Source organism: Aedes aegypti, chromosome 2 (genome assembly GCF_002204515.2).
Source record: "Aedes aegypti strain LVP_AGWG chromosome 2, AaegL5.0 Primary Assembly, whole genome shotgun sequence".
Taxonomy (NCBI): Eukaryota; Metazoa; Arthropoda; class Insecta; order Diptera; family Culicidae; genus Aedes; species Aedes aegypti.
In genome coordinates this window covers 471,334,025-471,352,808 of record NC_035108.1, presented here as the reverse complement: position 1 = coordinate 471,352,808, position 18,784 = coordinate 471,334,025, and the positions used below count along the sequence as shown (strand labels likewise).

The following is an 18,784-nucleotide window of genomic DNA, read 5'->3' as shown; positions in this document are numbered from 1 at the left end:
AAGTTTCAATAACAAAGCTTAACATTCACAGTTTTTATTTTCTTTTGTTCTTAAAAAAAAGTTTCAATAATTTGTTCATTTTTCACGTCAACTTTTGGAATTTTTATAATGGTGTAAATATTGTAAACTTAGGAGGAAGTGAATACCTCTTAAAATAGTTGTCTCATCAAGAAATGCAGGCAATTAAAGGTTAAATTGCTTATACTATATTTTCACATCTGGCTTACCTAAGTTACCTCAAGGATGTCAAAAATCTTTGTTTGTGGATGACACAGGCCTCTCCGCCAAAGGATGAAGCCTGCGTGTCATCTGTAGTAGATTGCAAACAAGTTTGGATATTTTTTCTTCATACTTGCAAAAAATGGAAGATTTCTTCTAATGCTTCCAAAACTCAACTAATAATCAGGGTTGGGAAAAATTCTGAAATTCACTCTATAGTAGCCAAACAAGGCAAATCACAGTCAGTGAAACTCACGCTTATCGCTGCTGTAGGCAAAAAGCCTTGAAAATAGCAAAACACCTGTTGCTTAGGGCAACCCAAAATTACTGTAGAAAAATGTTCTATTTCCCGCTGCATTTCCCGCATTTAGAGCCTTCAATGACACTAACGATTAAGGAAATTCATGCACCCAACATAGGCTACTTGGTAAGATTTACGTTTTTGATTTACTGTACTGGGAAGAGCCACGTGACTTTCTCGAAATTCTAGCATACTACTACAGTGATACCTCTATGAGTCGATGTTCCATGACTCGATATCGACTCATAGAACCATACTAAAAACATAAATCATAAATTTGGTGAGCTCGTTTTATGCTTTAATTTAAAATGTACAATATATTATGGAACATATTCTTATCATGACTACGGTGGGAATGTTACTTAAATGAATTGATTTAACAAAATATGAACTGTTCGTCACTGTCAGTATCGACACAAGCTTTTGTATGTAAGCTTAAAAAAACACTTTAACCAATGTTGCTGAACAACGATCGGAAACGCGAGGCACGATGAATTTTCGTAGGCATCAAAACAGAATCTGCGAATAAACACAAACAACCGTTCGGGCGCTTCGTTCGTTCGTGTTTCATTTTCGGATCGCTGTTTCTCCCGACGCTATCATCGGGTGATTTTCCATCGCTTGGTAATGTGAACGGTACGATCCACGCCGCCTGCTCTTCGCGAAGAACAGAAAAATATTCATTTCGATCATCTTCATGTGGGCTTGCAACAATCACGCTAAACTTGCTCCGCTCAAAAATGAGTGCCGAGCGCACAAAATTGGCCTCTTTTCGTGCAGCACAGATTCTGTGCAAAGGGGCTGTACACAGTTTTGTGCAAACGGTGGTAAACAAAACTGAATGAGTGAATTGCGCACAGAGGAGGAACGCTTGGAATGCGGAATTCGTTTCCATTTTTGTTTTGCTTCTGAAAACATTAAAAAAAAAACATTCCAATTTTAAAGATTTTCAGAGATTTTTTCATTTTCAATAGCCGAAGCGGAAGCAAATGGGGAAAAAACTTTCGCATTTGCGACCACCTTCCGGCTTTTCGCTTGAAAACATCTCAGAAAACTCCCCATCTTACCAACGGCCAACTGTTTGCTGCCACGCGGGATATCATTGACAGTTCCCTTTCCATCGGTCTCGGACAGCCGAAGGCGAAAACGTCGTCAACTCACAGAATTAGTGCGACCTACTCAGAATTTTCACTCCGTCAGCCAGTTCTGCATTGGTTGCCTCATTCACATGCGCTGCGTGGAGCTGGCTTAGCGTGGAGTGTTTGCTTGACTTTACGAGAAGAAGCAACCTTGCAATGAATCACGAGAATGAACAGCACGTGGATAAATGAATCCTACGAGGGGAGAGGCTTCGCGAACCACTTATCGGTGTGTTCATTTTGCTTCTTCGACGTTGCATCCGTTCGCTTTTTGCGATGCTCTTCGTGACGCAAAAATGAAAAAGGAATTTTGGCGAATGTTGGATCGCGAAGATGCGTCGATCATTGTTCACGAAGAAGATCCATCGCAACCCTGACTTTAACCTTAAACCTTTCCTTAACCTAAACCTTGAACCACTAACATTCCTTCCTTCCCCGGTGACCGTTAGGACATGGCCGGCGTCGATATTGTCTTTTTAATGTTTAATGTTCTCTAAAGTGTACTTTGAAGATGCAATACTACTCCCACGCTACTTCTCATGATTCCTTGTGCAACTTCGATTATTCTGGTCAATAACGTAGTTGCAACTACTGATTGTACGGTCTTTCATGCTTATGCTGCTTTAGGGGATTTTTTTTTTTATTATCGTACAAATTGGGCCGAAGGGTCTCAGATTTTCATGAAACTTTTTCCACAGGCAGGGCTCATGGATATATAAATAAAAAAAATTGAGAAAAATTCAGGGTCGCCTATTTTTCCGGAAAACTCAGGTGGAATTTTTTTGTTTTCCCTTGACACTACTTATTTTGAAAAATCATAACTCAAGAACGAAGCATCGTAGAAACAAAGTTTTTATATGAAAATTTAAGCAAATTTTCTCAAAAATCCAAAAAAAATATGAACTGGAAAAAGTTTTCCACAAAATTTTCCACCGTTGGGGAAGTACGTAAAGATAAGCCAGAAAAACTATACCCGAACTCGTGGAAAATTTTCAAAAAAATATTTTCGAGAAGGTAATTTTATAAGCTTTAATCACTAAAATTTTTAGAATGCTCTTTTTTTTTCGTTTTTGAGTTATGGCCAATTTTGTGAAAAATGTCCAGATGTGCCATATAAGACTTTTCTTTGAAAAATCATAACTCAAGAACGAAACATTGTAGAAACAAAGTTTTTATATGAAAATTTAAGCAAGTTTTCACAAAAATCCAAAAAAAAATATGAACTGGAAAAAGTTTTCCATAAAGTTTTCCACCGTTGGGAAAATTCGTAAAGAAAAGCCGGAAAAACATGCCCGAACTCGTGGAAAATTTTCAAAAAAATATTTTTGAGAAGGTAATTTTATAAGCTTTAATCACTGAAATTTTTGGAATGCACTTTTTTTTCGTTTTTGAGTTATGGCCAATTTTGTGAAAAATGTCCAGATGTGCCATATACCATAATTTCCCAAACTGTGGGTCGCGACCCCCTTGGGGGTCGTGAGGTGATCTTTGGTGGGTCGTGAGAAATTATCAAATTTCATATGTCCTCCAGCTTTTTGATTGTCTCTTCGATTTTCAACAATAGATTTTTACAAGTTCTTTACTACTCTCTCATTTATTAAATTTAACAAATTGATTTATCTATTGATTAGGCACTAGGTATGTTGCCACTAACAGCCACTCTACCGTACAACGGAATTAAAAGCTGAAACATCGATTAAAAGACGATTTCCAGGAAATTTGAGAAAAGTTGATCGTCATCATTTGAATCGCTAGCTGTATATTATTTTGCTGAATTTCATTGAGACGAATCTTTTAGAACTTCACTCGATGACAGGACTGAATTTCTGCCATGCTTATGCTTTAATAAGCATACAATTTACTGAATTTCTCAGTTCGTCAAAATGTAGAAAAATATTCCCGAAACTAGCGATTATTAAAATAGTTTTCAGGGTAAAGAGCTGCTTTTTTGCCAGGTAAAAAAGGTGAATATGTAAACTTTTACCGTGATAAATTATTTGTCCAGTAATACTAGCTGCTTTTATGCTCCTTTATTATTTTTTTTTCTTTTTTTAAATAAATGACCGGTCATCTTATTGAGGCATCATGATATATTGTTTGACTTTCAAATTTGAAAACGTCACCCCGTTCAGAAAACTTTGAATAGAGAAAAAAAAAACAATTATTTCAGTGAGAACATCCAGAATTTAACATATTAACTGTAGCTTTGTTTTTATGTTTTTTTAATAATCACTTAATTTGTAAAATACTGTCGAACAGCACGGTGACAGCACCAATCTTTACCAATTACCAATCTTTTGTTCAACATTTTGAGTGGCTCTGGCATGCTCCTTTTACCAACATTTTTTTTGCAAACCACCATCATGGATTGGAAGTTGGCTCTAGGGCAGTGATTCCCAAAGTGGGCGAATTCGCCCCCCTGGGGGCGATTTTCGGGTCCAGGGGGGCGAAAATTTGTAAAACTGAATTTGGGGGGCGAAAACGCATAGAAAGGGGGCGAAAGTACTAGTAATGAGATTGAAAAATCATGCAAATTATAGGAGACTTCACTATCTTTTCCCTATTTGTTTGTACTGTTAAATATACTCATGTTTGAATTCTATTACAAAAAACTTTATGAATGTCAAAAGCAAAAGGTTTGTATTTTTGAAACTTGAATGAGACTCTGAAATTTTATCAAAAGATAACGTAAATTTGAATAGTTTTTAGTCACAGATATCATTGGAAGTATTTTTAAAGTGAAACATTTGTTGGAGCTGTTAGATTATTTGGAACTTATTTCAATTTGGTAATATTTGGTAACTTTTTTGTATGAATACTTAAAATAAGGCAGCTTAAGTTTTTATTGGTGGAATCCGGCTTTTCACCAAAACAATGAACATTATTCATTTTGGAATTGTGGTTACACGTGGTCTAATCAATTTTGATGATACCAACTTTTTTAAAACTTGTGTCAAATTTGACTGACAAAAATCGGGTGCTAGAGATATAATCACTAAGTGTCAAAAACAGAAAACTCCAAAATTAGGCAGATAGAAATTTTGTTTTCCTTTTATGTTACACACCAACCAACTCCTATTTATGACATTAATCATGAAAATGAAAAGATCAATTCATTATGTGTTTGACTGGCATAAGTTATTTAAAGTTTTTAAATCACCAAGCCCGATAAAACAACGATTAAAAATGGTGCAAAAACGCTATTTGTTCATGACTTTCTTCCCAAGAATTTAAAATGAAATCTCGTTGAATTAGTTTTTCCTTTAATTTTTAGTTCCTTATTTCTTTTTAACACGTTGCGGAAATCTGTAATGTGATTGATATGCGGATACGATTCGTTACGGGACAATTTTATTTAGTGATTTTCCTAATCTAAGATCAATGGACAATACGTTGATAAATAACATCAAATTCATTTTGACAAAAATGCATCGGACTCATTTGCGTTTCACGGCCAAATTACTACACTAGTAAACCTAATAAATTGACCAATTTCAAAAATTCAACTCAGGATGGTATTTTATACAAATATTCATTTAGGGGGGCGATTTTGAAATTTGTTGGCCTCAAGGGGGCGAAAGTCAAAAAAGTTTGGGAAACACTGCTCTAGGGTAACATACCTGCTTTTTGATCGAAATGACGAGAGTTCATTCCCTGGTGTTACCATTTTCTAGTTTTCTTTTTAATTTTGTTCAACAGATAATTCGATGTTTTCTTCCAAAATGATCAACTACTGCGATTACGGTCCAATTTTACACAAAATCTGAGAAAAAAATGACCCAAGTAACCACTTGCCTGCTAGTTCGTCTTTTTGAGCTTATATGGCTTTTAAATTTTCTAATGTAGGTACTGTAATCTCTATAATAGCACTATTTTAGCATGCAGAGCAAATTGAAGCACTAGTTAGTTACTTGGGTGATAATCTACAAAATTCATTATTGATGTCCTCCTTCCTTGGCCGAGTGGTTAGCGTCCGCGGCTACAAAGCAAAGCTATGCTGAAGGTTTCTGGGTCCGAATCCCGGTCAGTCCAGGATCTTTTCGTAATAGAAATTTCCTTTACTCCGCTGGGAATAGAGGATCATTGTACCTGTCACATGATATACGAATCATAAAAACACTAAGCTGAGAAGCAGGATCTGTCCTAGTGAGAACATAGCCAAGAAGAAGAAGAAGAAGATTTACTCTTAGTGGGTCACGAGGAAGACGCTTAACGTCAAGGTGGGTCGCGCACTCGAAAAGTTTGGGAACCTATGCCATATACGACTTTTCTTTGAAAAATCATAACTCAAGAACGTAACATTGTAGAAACAAAGTTTTTATATGAAAATTTAAGCAAATTTTCTCAGAAATCAAAAAAAAAAATATGAGCTGGAAAAAGTTTTCCACAAAATTTTCCACCGTTAGGGAAATTCATAATGAAAAGCTGGAAAATCTATGCCCAAACTCGCGGAAAATGTTTATTAAAATATGTTTGAGAATGAAACTTTATAAACTTCAATTCTAGTAACTTTTAGGATGTACTTTTTTTGATCCTGAGTTATGGTCAATTTTGTAAAAAATGCAAGGATTTGCCATACATGCCTTTTCGTTTAAAAATCATGACTCAAGACTCATCATGACTTGTCGAACCGGTGTTCACGCAAATTTTCATCTTTTCCGTAATCCACCGAACTCCATTCGAATGAAGCTTGCTGATGAGGCCTTGGCTGATCGATCGTAGATTTGTCCTTACTGATTTGTGGCCGTCCAGTCCGAAGGGGTTACAGAATAAAGAATTGTATTCGTAATTTTAAACTTTGTCCATTTCAACAGCTTCGGGAAAACTTTTTTCACTTTCCAAAAATTAATAACGAGGAATATACAGTGATAGACAACACTTGCACTTTTTCACTGCACTTTGTTAGTTTTTGGTAAACTTATGATTCTCAAGCCATTTCAACGCTTTAAACTTGAATTGGTAAATACCTATTTGTCATATTGTCTACCCATTTATTTAACTGTCAAGTTCGTAGTTACCTAACAGGAAAAAATTGTCTACATTCTGATTGAAGAAAACTTTGTTTCTATGTAGTTTCGTTCTTAAGAAATTTTGTTTATGAACTTATAAATTTGTAAATATATGGTTCAAACAGCTCATCCTAGCAATATCTGATCATGTTTTAGGAACGAAAAATGAGCGTATTGGAAAATATTGTAGGATTGGATCTTATTGATCGCTCTTTTCAAATATACTTTGTTTGAAAGCTGGAATAGCTAATCGGGTTTTCATTATTTGTTTTCATAAACAGTGAAAAATGTCCTGGGAAAGTGATTCCATTTTAAACATTTCATATTTTTGAGATAATTTGAATCCGGTTCGACAAGTCATAATGAGTCTTGAGTCATGATTTTTAAACGAAAAGGCATGTCTGGCAAATCTTTGCATTTTTTACAAAATTGACCATAGATCAGGAACTAAAGAAGTGTAGAACTAGCCCTCGTGCGTTAAAATACACTCAAATAAAGATTTAAAAAAAAAAAAAAAAGGAACTAAAGAAAAGTACATCCTAAAAGTTACCAGAATTGAAGTTTATAAAGTTTCTTTCTTAAAAATATTTTATTAAAAAATTTCCGCGAGTTCGGGCATAGATTTTCCAGCTTTTCTTTATGAATTTTCCCAACGGTGAAAATTTTTGTGGAAAACTTTTTCCAGTTCATATTTTTTTTTGATTTCTGAGAAAATTTGCTTAAATTTTCATAAAAAACATTGTTTCTACAATGTTACGTTCTTGAGTTATGATTTTTCAAAGAAAAGTCGTATATGGCACATCTGCACATTTTTCACAAAATTGGCCATAACTCAAAAACGAAAAAAAGTGCATTCCAAAAATTTCAGTGATTAAAGCTTATAAAATTACCTTCTCGAAAATATTTTTTTGAAAATTTTCCACGAGTTCGGGCATAGTTTTTCCGGCTTTTCTTTACAAATTTTCCCAACGGTGGAAAATTTTGTCGAAAACTTTTTCCAGTTCATATTTTTTTTTGGATTTTTGAGAAAATTTGCTTAAATTTTCATATAAAAACTTTGTTTCTACGATGTTTCGTTCTTGAGTTATGATTTTTCAAAGTAAGTAGTGACAAGGGAAAACAAAAAATTTCCACCAGAGTTTTCCGGAAAAATAGGCGACCCTGAATTTTTCTCAATTTTTTTATTCATATATCCATGAGCCCTGCCTGTGGAAAAAGTTTCATGAAAATCTGAGACCCTTCGGCCCAAACCCGTACGGTAATAAAAAAAATCCCCTTTAGCAACCCCCAATTTTTATTATATGTTCAATACCAAATCGACAACTCATCTACTTCTTCTATTGTTTTTATTTTCAAAACAAAATAGCACGTAAACAAATCCTGATGAAGTTTTTTCCAAAACAAGTAGCACCATAATTTAAAGCCCACCGGAACCATTTCTCTCTTTAAGATTGAATAACTTCAAATAATTTCTAATACCTTGTTCATAATGTGTAGTTTTTAAATTATTTTTCATTTGATGAAATATTTTCAACAAAATAATGTCGACAAGAACAGAACGAATGGAATCCTTTGCTCATCTTTATAAGGATCAAATATTACCTAAGTCAGACTGAATACTGGTCAAAAGCTTTTCAAATAATCCCAAGTGACTATGTAACCGTTCGTTAAATATAAGGTACAGTGGGGTAAGTGGATCAGTGGGGTACAGGGTGTGCGCAAATTATCCGAACAGCAAAATATTGGAAAGATGACCTCGCACTGAAAACAATAAAAAATCAATGTCCATGTACCTTTTATAATATATGTATATGTTAACACAAAATACAACTTAAAAAAATTTCGAAATAATTGCTTGTTACTGAGATAGGCAAATTTAAATTTTTCGGAGACCTTTTTCCTGAGGGCCGCTAGTCATTCTGGAGATGTGTTATCCCTAAAACCTAAAAGAAATGAATCCAAATGTCCTTTTATTATTTGAAGTAATCTACAGGTAAGTGGCTTCGAGTTAGACTGAAAATAGAAAATTGTACGGTTCAAATCCAGTGAGTTGTATGGACATTTCTCTTCCGTCATAAAACTCGGAAAACAGCTCCCTTTAAGACACCTCAATACATTTGGGTTGGTTGTACAATTATTTGAAATTGGAAATGTGTCGAACTTACTTCTTAAGAAAATAATAAGCCAATGTTTAAAACCATGCAAGAATATTGAATTTATTATGCTTGATTGTATAGAGCCATGTCTTCAAAGTTTGTACGGATAATTTGCGGACACCCTGTAAGTGGATCATTCGTCAATATTAAGCATAAATACTTGAATATGTTGAATGTTTTCGCACCATTGCTTCGTTTTAGGTTATATTCTTACGCCCACACTGATACTATTGCAAAACTGGTACTGCAAGTACACTAACACAAGCAAACATGTTTGCTGCAAAAAATAATTAATTTGAAAATTGTTTTCCATCAATCAAAAATCCATTAGTTTTTTCGACACGTAATAATTTTAAAATTTACACGAAACTTTTCGTGGTTCATCTAAGCTAAGTTGTAGAAGAGCAAAATATACAAATTTTCCACTTGAAAGCATATAATCGTATTAAAATGTAACATTACTAGCACTAATAACAAGAATGAGAGTAATAGCATTCGTACTACATATACATAATTACACCACATTTGTTTTGAGAACAGATGTTTGTTATTGGTGATTCACTTACCCCACCATGGTGGGGCAAGTTGATCATTTGGCGCAAATTTTCAATCCCTTCATAGTCAATACACAACAATCAGAAAAATCGAAATAAATGACGATTTGAAGAATATTAGTCCCTCATTTGTTATCCACAGAAAAAAGATTAAATTACATTTTTCACGTTAGCTGTACATAACAATGAAGTTGACTATTGAATTTCCTGTATCAACTTACCCCACGGTATCTTAACTAGAGATTATAAGCAAGCTCGGTGGCTTAAGCGCCACTCTCAATGAGAGACCACCAGTCGTGTTCAGATTTGCCCGACGAAAATGAGCTAATAAAATGGAACGAAACGTAATGTAAGTTAGCGAGTAGTTTTATTTATTTAAAGCATAAATAAACGTACCGTTATGGAAAAAGTGACTAACCTTTGTTCAAAACATTGTTTATTATAGAATCGTTTCACCATTCATTCGGGTTGGACAAAGAAAACCGTACGGAATGGAAAAACCGCAAACATGGCCATGTATATAAAGCTGCTCACGTACCTGCGCAGGCTTTTGCATTGATTCGATGCAGGTTCGTTGACGGATACGAAATGTGGCGACGATCGACGTCGGCGAAAGATGAAAGAAACACACAAAACGTTAAACTCAACTTATACCAGAAACTCACTCATTAACTTTTACCTTTAATTTCAAAATTACTTCACACCGAATTTCAACCTAAACTTTAACTTCGATTTAACTAAACGTATCAGAACACTCGACTCGCGCACTTGTGGTATGGTTACAATTAAACTACACACAAAAGATTCTGAAAAGCTACCATGCGCTTTCCAGAGGTTGGTTTTAATGCTATTCCAATAGATTTCAAGCAAGCTTTCAAGTGTTACATGGGATCCCATTAAAGGTTTTTAAAGGTATTCGAGGATACTTTAAGGTGAAGATGAATCGAAGCCGGTTCTCGAGAATTGTGCTTTTCAAAATTTGAAGTTTGGCTTCGTTTTATCTTCACCTTAAAGAAACAAAAGTGATTCCATGTACGCATGGATTCGCATTCCAGGTTACGAAGGAATTTGAAAAAGTTTCAAAATACAGTTAGATATTTCAAGAGCTTTCGAAGTTGTAAAGTATTTCAAATGCTTATCATATTCTTGTACTGGGTTAAGCTAAGTATGCTGTTTCGCTCAAGAAATTCCTTGATTGAAAGGGACAAGAAATTTCCTACAGAGAGCCCCCTTTGAAGTGACATTTCTTCTCAACCGCGTACTGCGATCAGAAAAATGTTATTTTCTTGACCATTTCTTGGGAGAAATTTTCCACGCATCGAGATAGGCAATTCCTTTTCTTGTCAGTAGCAAACCGGCCTTTAGGGGAAAAATATTTCAAGGATTTCTATCCATAAGAGAATTCTAAGAGATTTTTTTAAACATTGTATAAGCTTCAAAAGCTGTTGAAAACTACATAGAAACTTCTTAAAACATATTAATAATCCATGGAACTAGTTGTGAACATCTGAAGAAAATTGAAGATGTTTATTGGGGCTGTACATTTGTCAAACTAAATCTAACTCGTGTTTACCTGGGTGTTGCGGACAGACTCGATATGCTTGTCAAGCGGGAGCCTGATTGTCGGAGCCAAACATTTGAAATCGAGGTTATGTTTGTTTCGGATGAATTACTAAGGAGAGTCAAGGAGTATTGCATTCAATCAAAATCAAAAACCAAAATAGATTTTTTTGTGTTGTCATTTCTTACAAGTACCAAAAGTAAAAATTATTTTTACTCAATTTTATTGATTTATAATTCATGTTTATTATGTTCGACATCATACACTTCGGCTGACGAATTTGGATTTGCGTGGTTTCATCGAATCATAATGCTCCAAAGATTCATGTTCAGTGGTATCATTACTCCGAACAAAAAAAGATGAGCAACTCTGATCCAATGTCTTCGTTTTTGTCTAGTTATTATCATAATAATCCATCGGGAACGATAGAAACTCAAACAATCCTTCCTGTTGTTCCTTCGGTAACCTTTAATCGAGCATCGTGTTGTAATCGATAAGTTAGTTAAGGGAAAAATAGAATAGTTAGACAATAATCAACCTCCCGAAGACTTTCGTATGAACATATCCATATTTCATATGGGGCCGATCGAGTCCAAATGTAAACAAACTTTGAGAAAGTCATGGGTGTTCGAACACATTCAAGCTCTCCAGAGAGAGATCGGAGAGCAAAATTTCGGGAGCAGAGATCTTTGAATGGCGTTTGAGGGACTAATACGACAAACACAATTCGTCACAAGAAACATATTTCAAGATTTGCTTGAAAATAAAATGAGGTTCAGTTCGCAGTACCCAGGTGTTTACTATTTTTGTAAATAACGTGCAAAAACGTAAGAAAATGCTGTAGCTCATTATAAGACAGAAAAAAAGCTATTTTAATGATTTACGAGTTTTGAAAAAAAGTTGAATACTGTTTGTGTTCTACTCTGGGAATTTGTTCAATTGGGTTCTATTTTAAGGAATTTATTTTACAAATTCTTCGTGTTAAGTAAGTCTGTGTATCACTTAACTGTGTTACTTCTTCTGGTAGTATTGTTGTTGAATTATAAAGAACAGAGTTTTTTTTATATATTTTTCTATTTGACGAAATATTTACACTATTTCACTGTTGAAAGAATCAAAATTATTGGAATAGTTCACTCATCAAATATTACCCAGTTCAGTTTTTTTTTATTATTGGTGCCCGCCACTATCCCACACACCAAAAAGCTCACGTGTAGCTTCCTGGTTGTGGATGCAACTATCTCAGCTCACTCTGTGCAGCACGTCAGTTTGACTGAATACAGACCAAATAATTTTCAATAAGGTTCCAAGTGACTAAACTACACAGCATATTGTAGTGATTTCCTTTGGCATTCATATTCTTCCCACTAAAAAGTAAGCCACCTGCTTCAGAACTAACAATAATTCACCGTAACTCGTTTGCTTTAACACACCAAACGCACTCAATTTTCCATAGCCTGCTAAGCATAACGATAAACACCCAATCGGTCGGGGTACTCATCGCCGCCGCACACCGCAATCAAAGGAACGTAATGGAAAGCGAAACCATGAATCATGAACCTTCTCCTCAGCGTGCTGCGATGAAAATCGTTTTCGCCATGGGTAACAGCAAGCACGGCACACTGCGACGGAATAGTCCTGCAGTATCGGTTGGGGTTTCGTTCGGTTCGGTTCGCAGTAGGAAAAGTTGGAAAAGCTAGTTGTTTTCCACTCCTGGGCAAGGAGTATACAAGTGAACGCGCGGGAAATTGTTGCTGTTAAGGTGATACTGAATAAATAAGAATTCCATTAATTCGCACGACGATAGTTGCAGTTTCACGGCGTCTGATGAGGATTTGAATAATACAAATTTGGAATGTGGATGATAACAGCAGGATTAGTGATATAATAATAGTGTATGCAGCTTTGTAATCCAATTAAGTGAAATTTTCCGAGGCAATTGCCGGCAAGAAGCAAATTAGTGTTGCTATAATACAGAAGTGGAGTACGTGCATCCATAACAAGGCAAAAAGCCGTTTTTGTGTAACGTGGAAATAACGCAGCTGGAAAATAGTGCTTCAATGAGTATAATTCAATAGTGTTCTTCCCGAGTAAGCAGTGTTACGGTTCGACCTAGAGGATTATCCATGGCCAACTTGAGGATTACCACGACCCGGATGCATTTTGGATTAAATTTCATCATACTGATTATCGGTGAGTGTCTCGACGACTGAAATTCATGTGCAATGCGAATGCAGGTGCGTGTATTGACCTGACCTCGGTGAAGAACATGCCGACAATCGGGAAAAGTCTCCCTCCGCCTCTCTAATTGGATTTGAATGGCTCGTTCGTAACGAAGAACAACAAAAACCGGACGGACGGAAAACCGACAAAAAAAAAGTGTGACAAAAATAAAATCAGGCAGGAAACTCCGCAACCCGATCCGTCTCAAGGTCGCATAATTTCCATTTGAAGCGTGTTTTGTGTCGAGCCTGAAGAATTTCTCAGTGCAATGCGATGATCGACCTCTCTTCGGTATGGGGGAAAATGTGACAATCTTCTTTTTGTGTCTTTGGCGGCTGTCGCTGAAAATGCAAGATTTATGGGCGCCTTCTTGGATGTGCACTTGCTGTGTGGCACGCGAGACCGGATGGGATGAGCACCTTTCGCACAAAGCATTGGGAGACAGATGGAAGAAGACGGCAAAGCAGGGATTAATTCCACATAAAACTTAACGCCGGAGGTCATTCTGTGTTTCGAGTGGAAAAAAGATGATTGATCGTAATTTGATGTGAAAAAGTACGCGTCGTTCGTTTCGTGTCGTTGATGTGTCTGAAAAAAAGAAAATTCAAACAGCTATGATAGTGGAAAATATAGAATTAGTACTGTTAATAAATCTTCGAGCTGTTTAGTAGAATACCTATAAGTAGATGAAAAAACCGAATTTAGTACTATACCATTTAATTCCACTAGAGTTTGTATCCTTTGACAGATACGCGTATTTCGACCTCAACTGTAAGGCCGTCTTCAGTGTCGTGTACTAGACTCGACTCGGAAGTCGATACGCGTATCTGTCAAAGGATACAAACTCTAGTGGAATTAAATGGTATAGTACTAAATTCGTTTTTTTTTAGTACTGTTAATTTACTAGTTGAGCAATGAATCCGTTTATCATCAGTTTCAACCATAAATCTTGAATAATACAATCTTTTTATGGAATTTAAATAGGATAGGTGTACCAGTTATGGCCATAGTGGCTCCCTATTTCACCATACGTGTTCACTTGATTTTTTTCACATTTTGAAAAGTTTTGTGTGTTTTAGCAGTAAGATAAAGGATGTATCTAGATGTAAAAACATTCAAAAATATAAAAAAAATGTAAAAGTTATCGAAATTTCACATATGGTCAAATAGGGAACCACTATGGCCATAACTGGTACACTTTCCCTAAGTAAACTTGATTTAACTGTAATAACGAAAAAAATAACTGTATGGCATGGGTTGTAAGGATTTTAAAAATACTTTATCCTAGTTCTTCATAGAATCTCCCAATCCATTTCCGCTCCGAAAATGATAAAAGAAGTTCAAATTGCTGTCATTCTGGTCATTTATGACCGATTGGCTTTATTGTAGCTCGAATGGAATCATATAGATATTTAGGTTTTGGATAGTCAAGAATTTTACTGAAAAGTCCACCGGTGTGGAGTCATTATAGTAGATCACTGGCTGACGAATTACATTGAAACCTCCATGAGCCGATATTGAAGGGACCATCGACTCATGGAAATTTCGAGCCATGGAACAGCAATCCTTTGGAAAGCTGCTTCTAGGGACCATCATAGTAACCATGAAATTTTGTTTTTAGTATGGTTCCATGAGTCGATATCGAGTCATGGAACATCGACTCATGGAGGTATCACTGTATAACTATTGACAGAAACCTAAATTTTGGGACCAGTGCAAATAGGACTCTAAATCCTCAAAAAAAAAACGCCAGAGTTTCTTCAAGAATTCCTCTCGATATATTTCCTAGGACGCTTTTAGAGATTTCTCCGGAGATTATATCAAAAAGGCCTGCAAGATGCTTTCCATGGTGTCTCCTGGGACTAGCAGTAGGGCCAGAGGTTTCTCCAGGCAGAACTTTTGTTCGCCACCAGATGTTCTAGACCGGTTCCGTAAGAGCTCCAGAAATAACTTCAGCGATTCGTTCAGGAGTTTGGTCAGAAGTTCCTCAAGGGATTCCTCCTAGGACTATTCTAGAATTTTGGCAGAGATATTTATTCTGGGATTCTTCTGGCGATTTCTCCAGGAGTTTCTTCCGGAATGCCTTATATGGTGGTCAGAAAATGTCTACATGACACCCAACCGGAACCGATTCCGGAAAACTCCGACCAAATTTGGCCATATATAATTGAAGGTCTCTCTTAAATCGCAATGAAACCCCATGAAATTTGAACCGTCGCACAGTGAGAAAATCGGGCTCCAAAACGCGACTAAATGCAATATCTCAGCTGGGTAACGGTTCCAGGAAATGATTTTGACCATTCTAGATCGGAAAAAGGCTGCTGAATCGATTGGTGGCGGTCCTATTGACCGGAGACTTCGCCCTGGCCACCTAGAGCCCTGGAATCATCCTGAGTTCCTTACAGTAAGTAGAATTAATGGAACTGAAATAAACTGTCATGATTACGTTTTGCTGCGAAACCACACACGAAAATATTCTTACATGGGGAATTGAGTGAAATGAATGATTGACCATTATGGCCATTTTATGGTTCCGGAGCAAACCCGGAACATCCGTAAAATTGGCAATATTAAAAAAAAATATATTCTGATAGTTCCTTTGTCTCTTGTTTGTTAGAAATAAGTACTCTTTCTACAGAAATTCCTTAAGAAGTTCCTTCAGGAATTACTCCAAGAGTACCTTCAGGAACCTTTCCAGGAGTATCTCCAGGAATTCATCACGGATTTCCTTCAGTTATACCTTCAGGAGTTCCTCCAAGAATTCCTGAAAGAGTTTCTTCTTAGATTAGTCCAGGAGTTCGTCCAGGTATTCATCCAGGAATTCCTCCAAATATACTTCCAGAAGTTCCTTCAGGAATTCCTCAAGGTGATCTTCCAGGAAATCCTCCAGGGTTTCATCAATTCCTCCAGGAATTCATCCATGATTTCCTTCAATATTTTTTCCAGGAGTTCCTTCAAGATTTACTCCAGGAAATCTTTCAGGAAATCTTCGATGATTAACTTCATGACATCCTACACGTATTCCATCAGGGAGTTCCTTCAGGAATTCCTCCAAGACTTCCTGTAGGAAACCCTTCGGGAATTCCTCCAGGAATTCTTCAGGATTTTTTCCAGCAGTTCTTTCAGGAATTCCGTCTGGAGGTTGTTCGGAAATTCCTCCAGGAGTTTCTCCAGATATTCCTCCAAATTTTACTCCAAATATTCCTGCAGGAGTTTCTTCGGGAATACCTTTAGGGTTATTTTCAGGAATTCCTCCCGTAGTAGCTTCAGGAATTTCTACTGGAGTTTCTTCAGGTATTTCTCAGGAATTTCTGCAGGGGTTCTTTCAGGAATTTTTCCAGGAGTTCCTTTAGGAATTGTTCTAGAAGTTCCTTCAGGAATTCCTACAAGAGTTTCACTAGGAAACCCTTATAGAATTCCTCCAGGAGTTTCTTCAGGATAATCCTTCAGGAGCTCCTTTAGGATAATCCTTCAGGAATTTCTTTAAGAGTGCATTCAGAAATTCCTCCACGAGATTTCTACAGGGTTTCAGGAGTTCCTTCAGGAACTTTACCAAGAGTTCTTTAAGGAATTCTTCCAGGTGTTCCTCCGGTAATACGTCCAAGAGTTCCTTAAGGAATTCCTCCAGGAGTTCAAATAAAAAATATATATATATATATATCCTTCAGGAATTATTCCAAGAGTTCTTTCAGGAATTCATCTAGTCCCTCAAGAAATTCCCTCAGAAGTTCCTTCAGGTTTTTTTTTTTTCTAGAGTTCCTTCTGGAGTTTCCTCCAGGAGTATCTTCATGATTTTGTCCAGGAATTCCTGCAGTAATACCTCCAGAAATTCTTTGAAGAATTTCTCTAGGAGTTCCTTCAGTAATTCCTTCTGGAGTTCGTTCAGGAATTCCTCCAGGAGGCGCTTCGGAAATTCCTCCAGGAGCTCCTCCAAGTATTCTTTTGAATCTTATTCCAAATATTCCTCCAGGAGTTCCTTCGGGAATTCCTTCAGAGTTATTTTCCTCCAGGATTTTCTTCGGGAATTACTCCAAAAGTCCCTTAGGAAATTCTTCCAAGAGCTTCTCCAGCGATTCCTCCAAGCGTTTCACGAGAGATTCTTAAAGGAGTTCCGCTAGAGATCCCTCTTCCAGGAATTCTTCCTTGAATCCCTTAAAGGATTTCTTCAAGTTCCTCCAGAGATTTTACTTTATGGATTTCTCCAGTTGTTTTTCTAGGAGTTCCTTCAGGGATTCTCCTGAAGTTTCTTCAGGAATTATTCCAGGAGTTCTTTCAAAGATTTCTCTTAGCATTCTTCCTGAACTATCAGATTTTTTATTTTCCAATATGGAATATATACGGTTGTTCCGGGTTAGTTTAGGAATCATAAAATGATTATAATGGTCAAACATTCATATAACATAATTCGACATTTAAGAATACTTAATTAAAACTAACATGGAACATACAAACTATCAGAACATTTTTTTTTTTCAATTTTACGGATGTTCCGGGTTAATTACGGAACCATAAGATGGTCAAAGTGATCAAATATTCATATCACTAAATCCAATATGTTAAAATACTTAATTTTAATCAACAAGGAACATATGAATAATCTTTTTTTTTTCAATATGGAAAATTTTACAGATGTTCCGGGATAGTTCCGGAACAATAAAATGGCCGTAATGGTCAAACATTCAGATTACTAAATACGAATTGTAAGAGTACTTCTTTCTAACAAACAAGCGACAAAGGAACTATCAGAGATTTTTTTTCAGTATTTCCATTTTTTCGGATGTTCCGGGTTAGTTCCGAAACCATAAAATGGCCGTAATGGGAAACATTCAAATTATTAAATACGAATTGTAAGAGTACTTATTTCTAACAAACCAGAGACAAAGGAACTATCAGAATATTTTTTTTTAATATTGCCAATTTTACGGATGTTCCGGGTTTGCTCCGGAACCATAAAATGGCCATAACGGTCAATCATTCATTTCACTAAATCCCCCATGTAAGAATATTTTCGTGTGCGGCTTCGCAGCAAAACGTAATCATGACAGTTTATTTCAGTTCCATTAATTCTACTTGCTGTAAGGAACTCAGGATGATTCCAGGGCTCTAGGTGGCCAGGGCGAAGTCTCCGGTCAATGGGACCACCACCAATCGATTCAGCAGCCTTTTTTTCGATCTAGAATGGCCAAAATCATTTCCTGGAACCGTTACCCAGCTGAGATATTGCATTTAGTCGCGTTTTGGAGCCCGATTTTCTCACTGTGCGTCGTACCATACATGCATATGAACTGCTGGAAATGATACGTGCCAGCTCCTTCTGAAACATGTTCCAGATGCTCTCGTGCCCACAATAGACATACTCACAAAAAATGTCCATAATTTTTTTCTAGGGTTCCATTTCTTTTAAATAAAGCTAAGAGAAGGAAAAACGGATTTTTGAGAGATTTTCATTTCAATTCTAAAATTAAAAAATGACTCCAGAAATATTTTGGGGTTATGTTTGGGAAATACTATGCCAAACGAATGTCTAGGTCGAAAAATAACAGATGCTGTTTTCGGTCTTATTTTTTAGTGACTGTTCACTTTAAAAATGGAATGCAATATAATGGATTACTTATTTTGACC

The 18,784-nt window shown here is 36.3% G+C and overlaps 1 protein-coding gene across 1 annotated transcript in view; it reads left to right on the top strand.

Moving 5' to 3' along the window:
- Positions 1-12,575: 12,575 nt before the first annotated feature.
- The window catches only part of LOC110677245 (neural cell adhesion molecule 2-like), a 103,438-nt gene continuing 97,229 nt past the window's right edge, over positions 12,576-18,784 (top strand). The window contains exon 1 of the mRNA XM_021848348.1: positions 12,576-13,132. Coding sequence (XP_021704040.1) covers positions 13,066-13,132 — 67 coding nt within the window. The 5' untranslated portion in view covers positions 12,576-13,065. The remainder of the gene's footprint in view (positions 13,133-18,784) is intronic.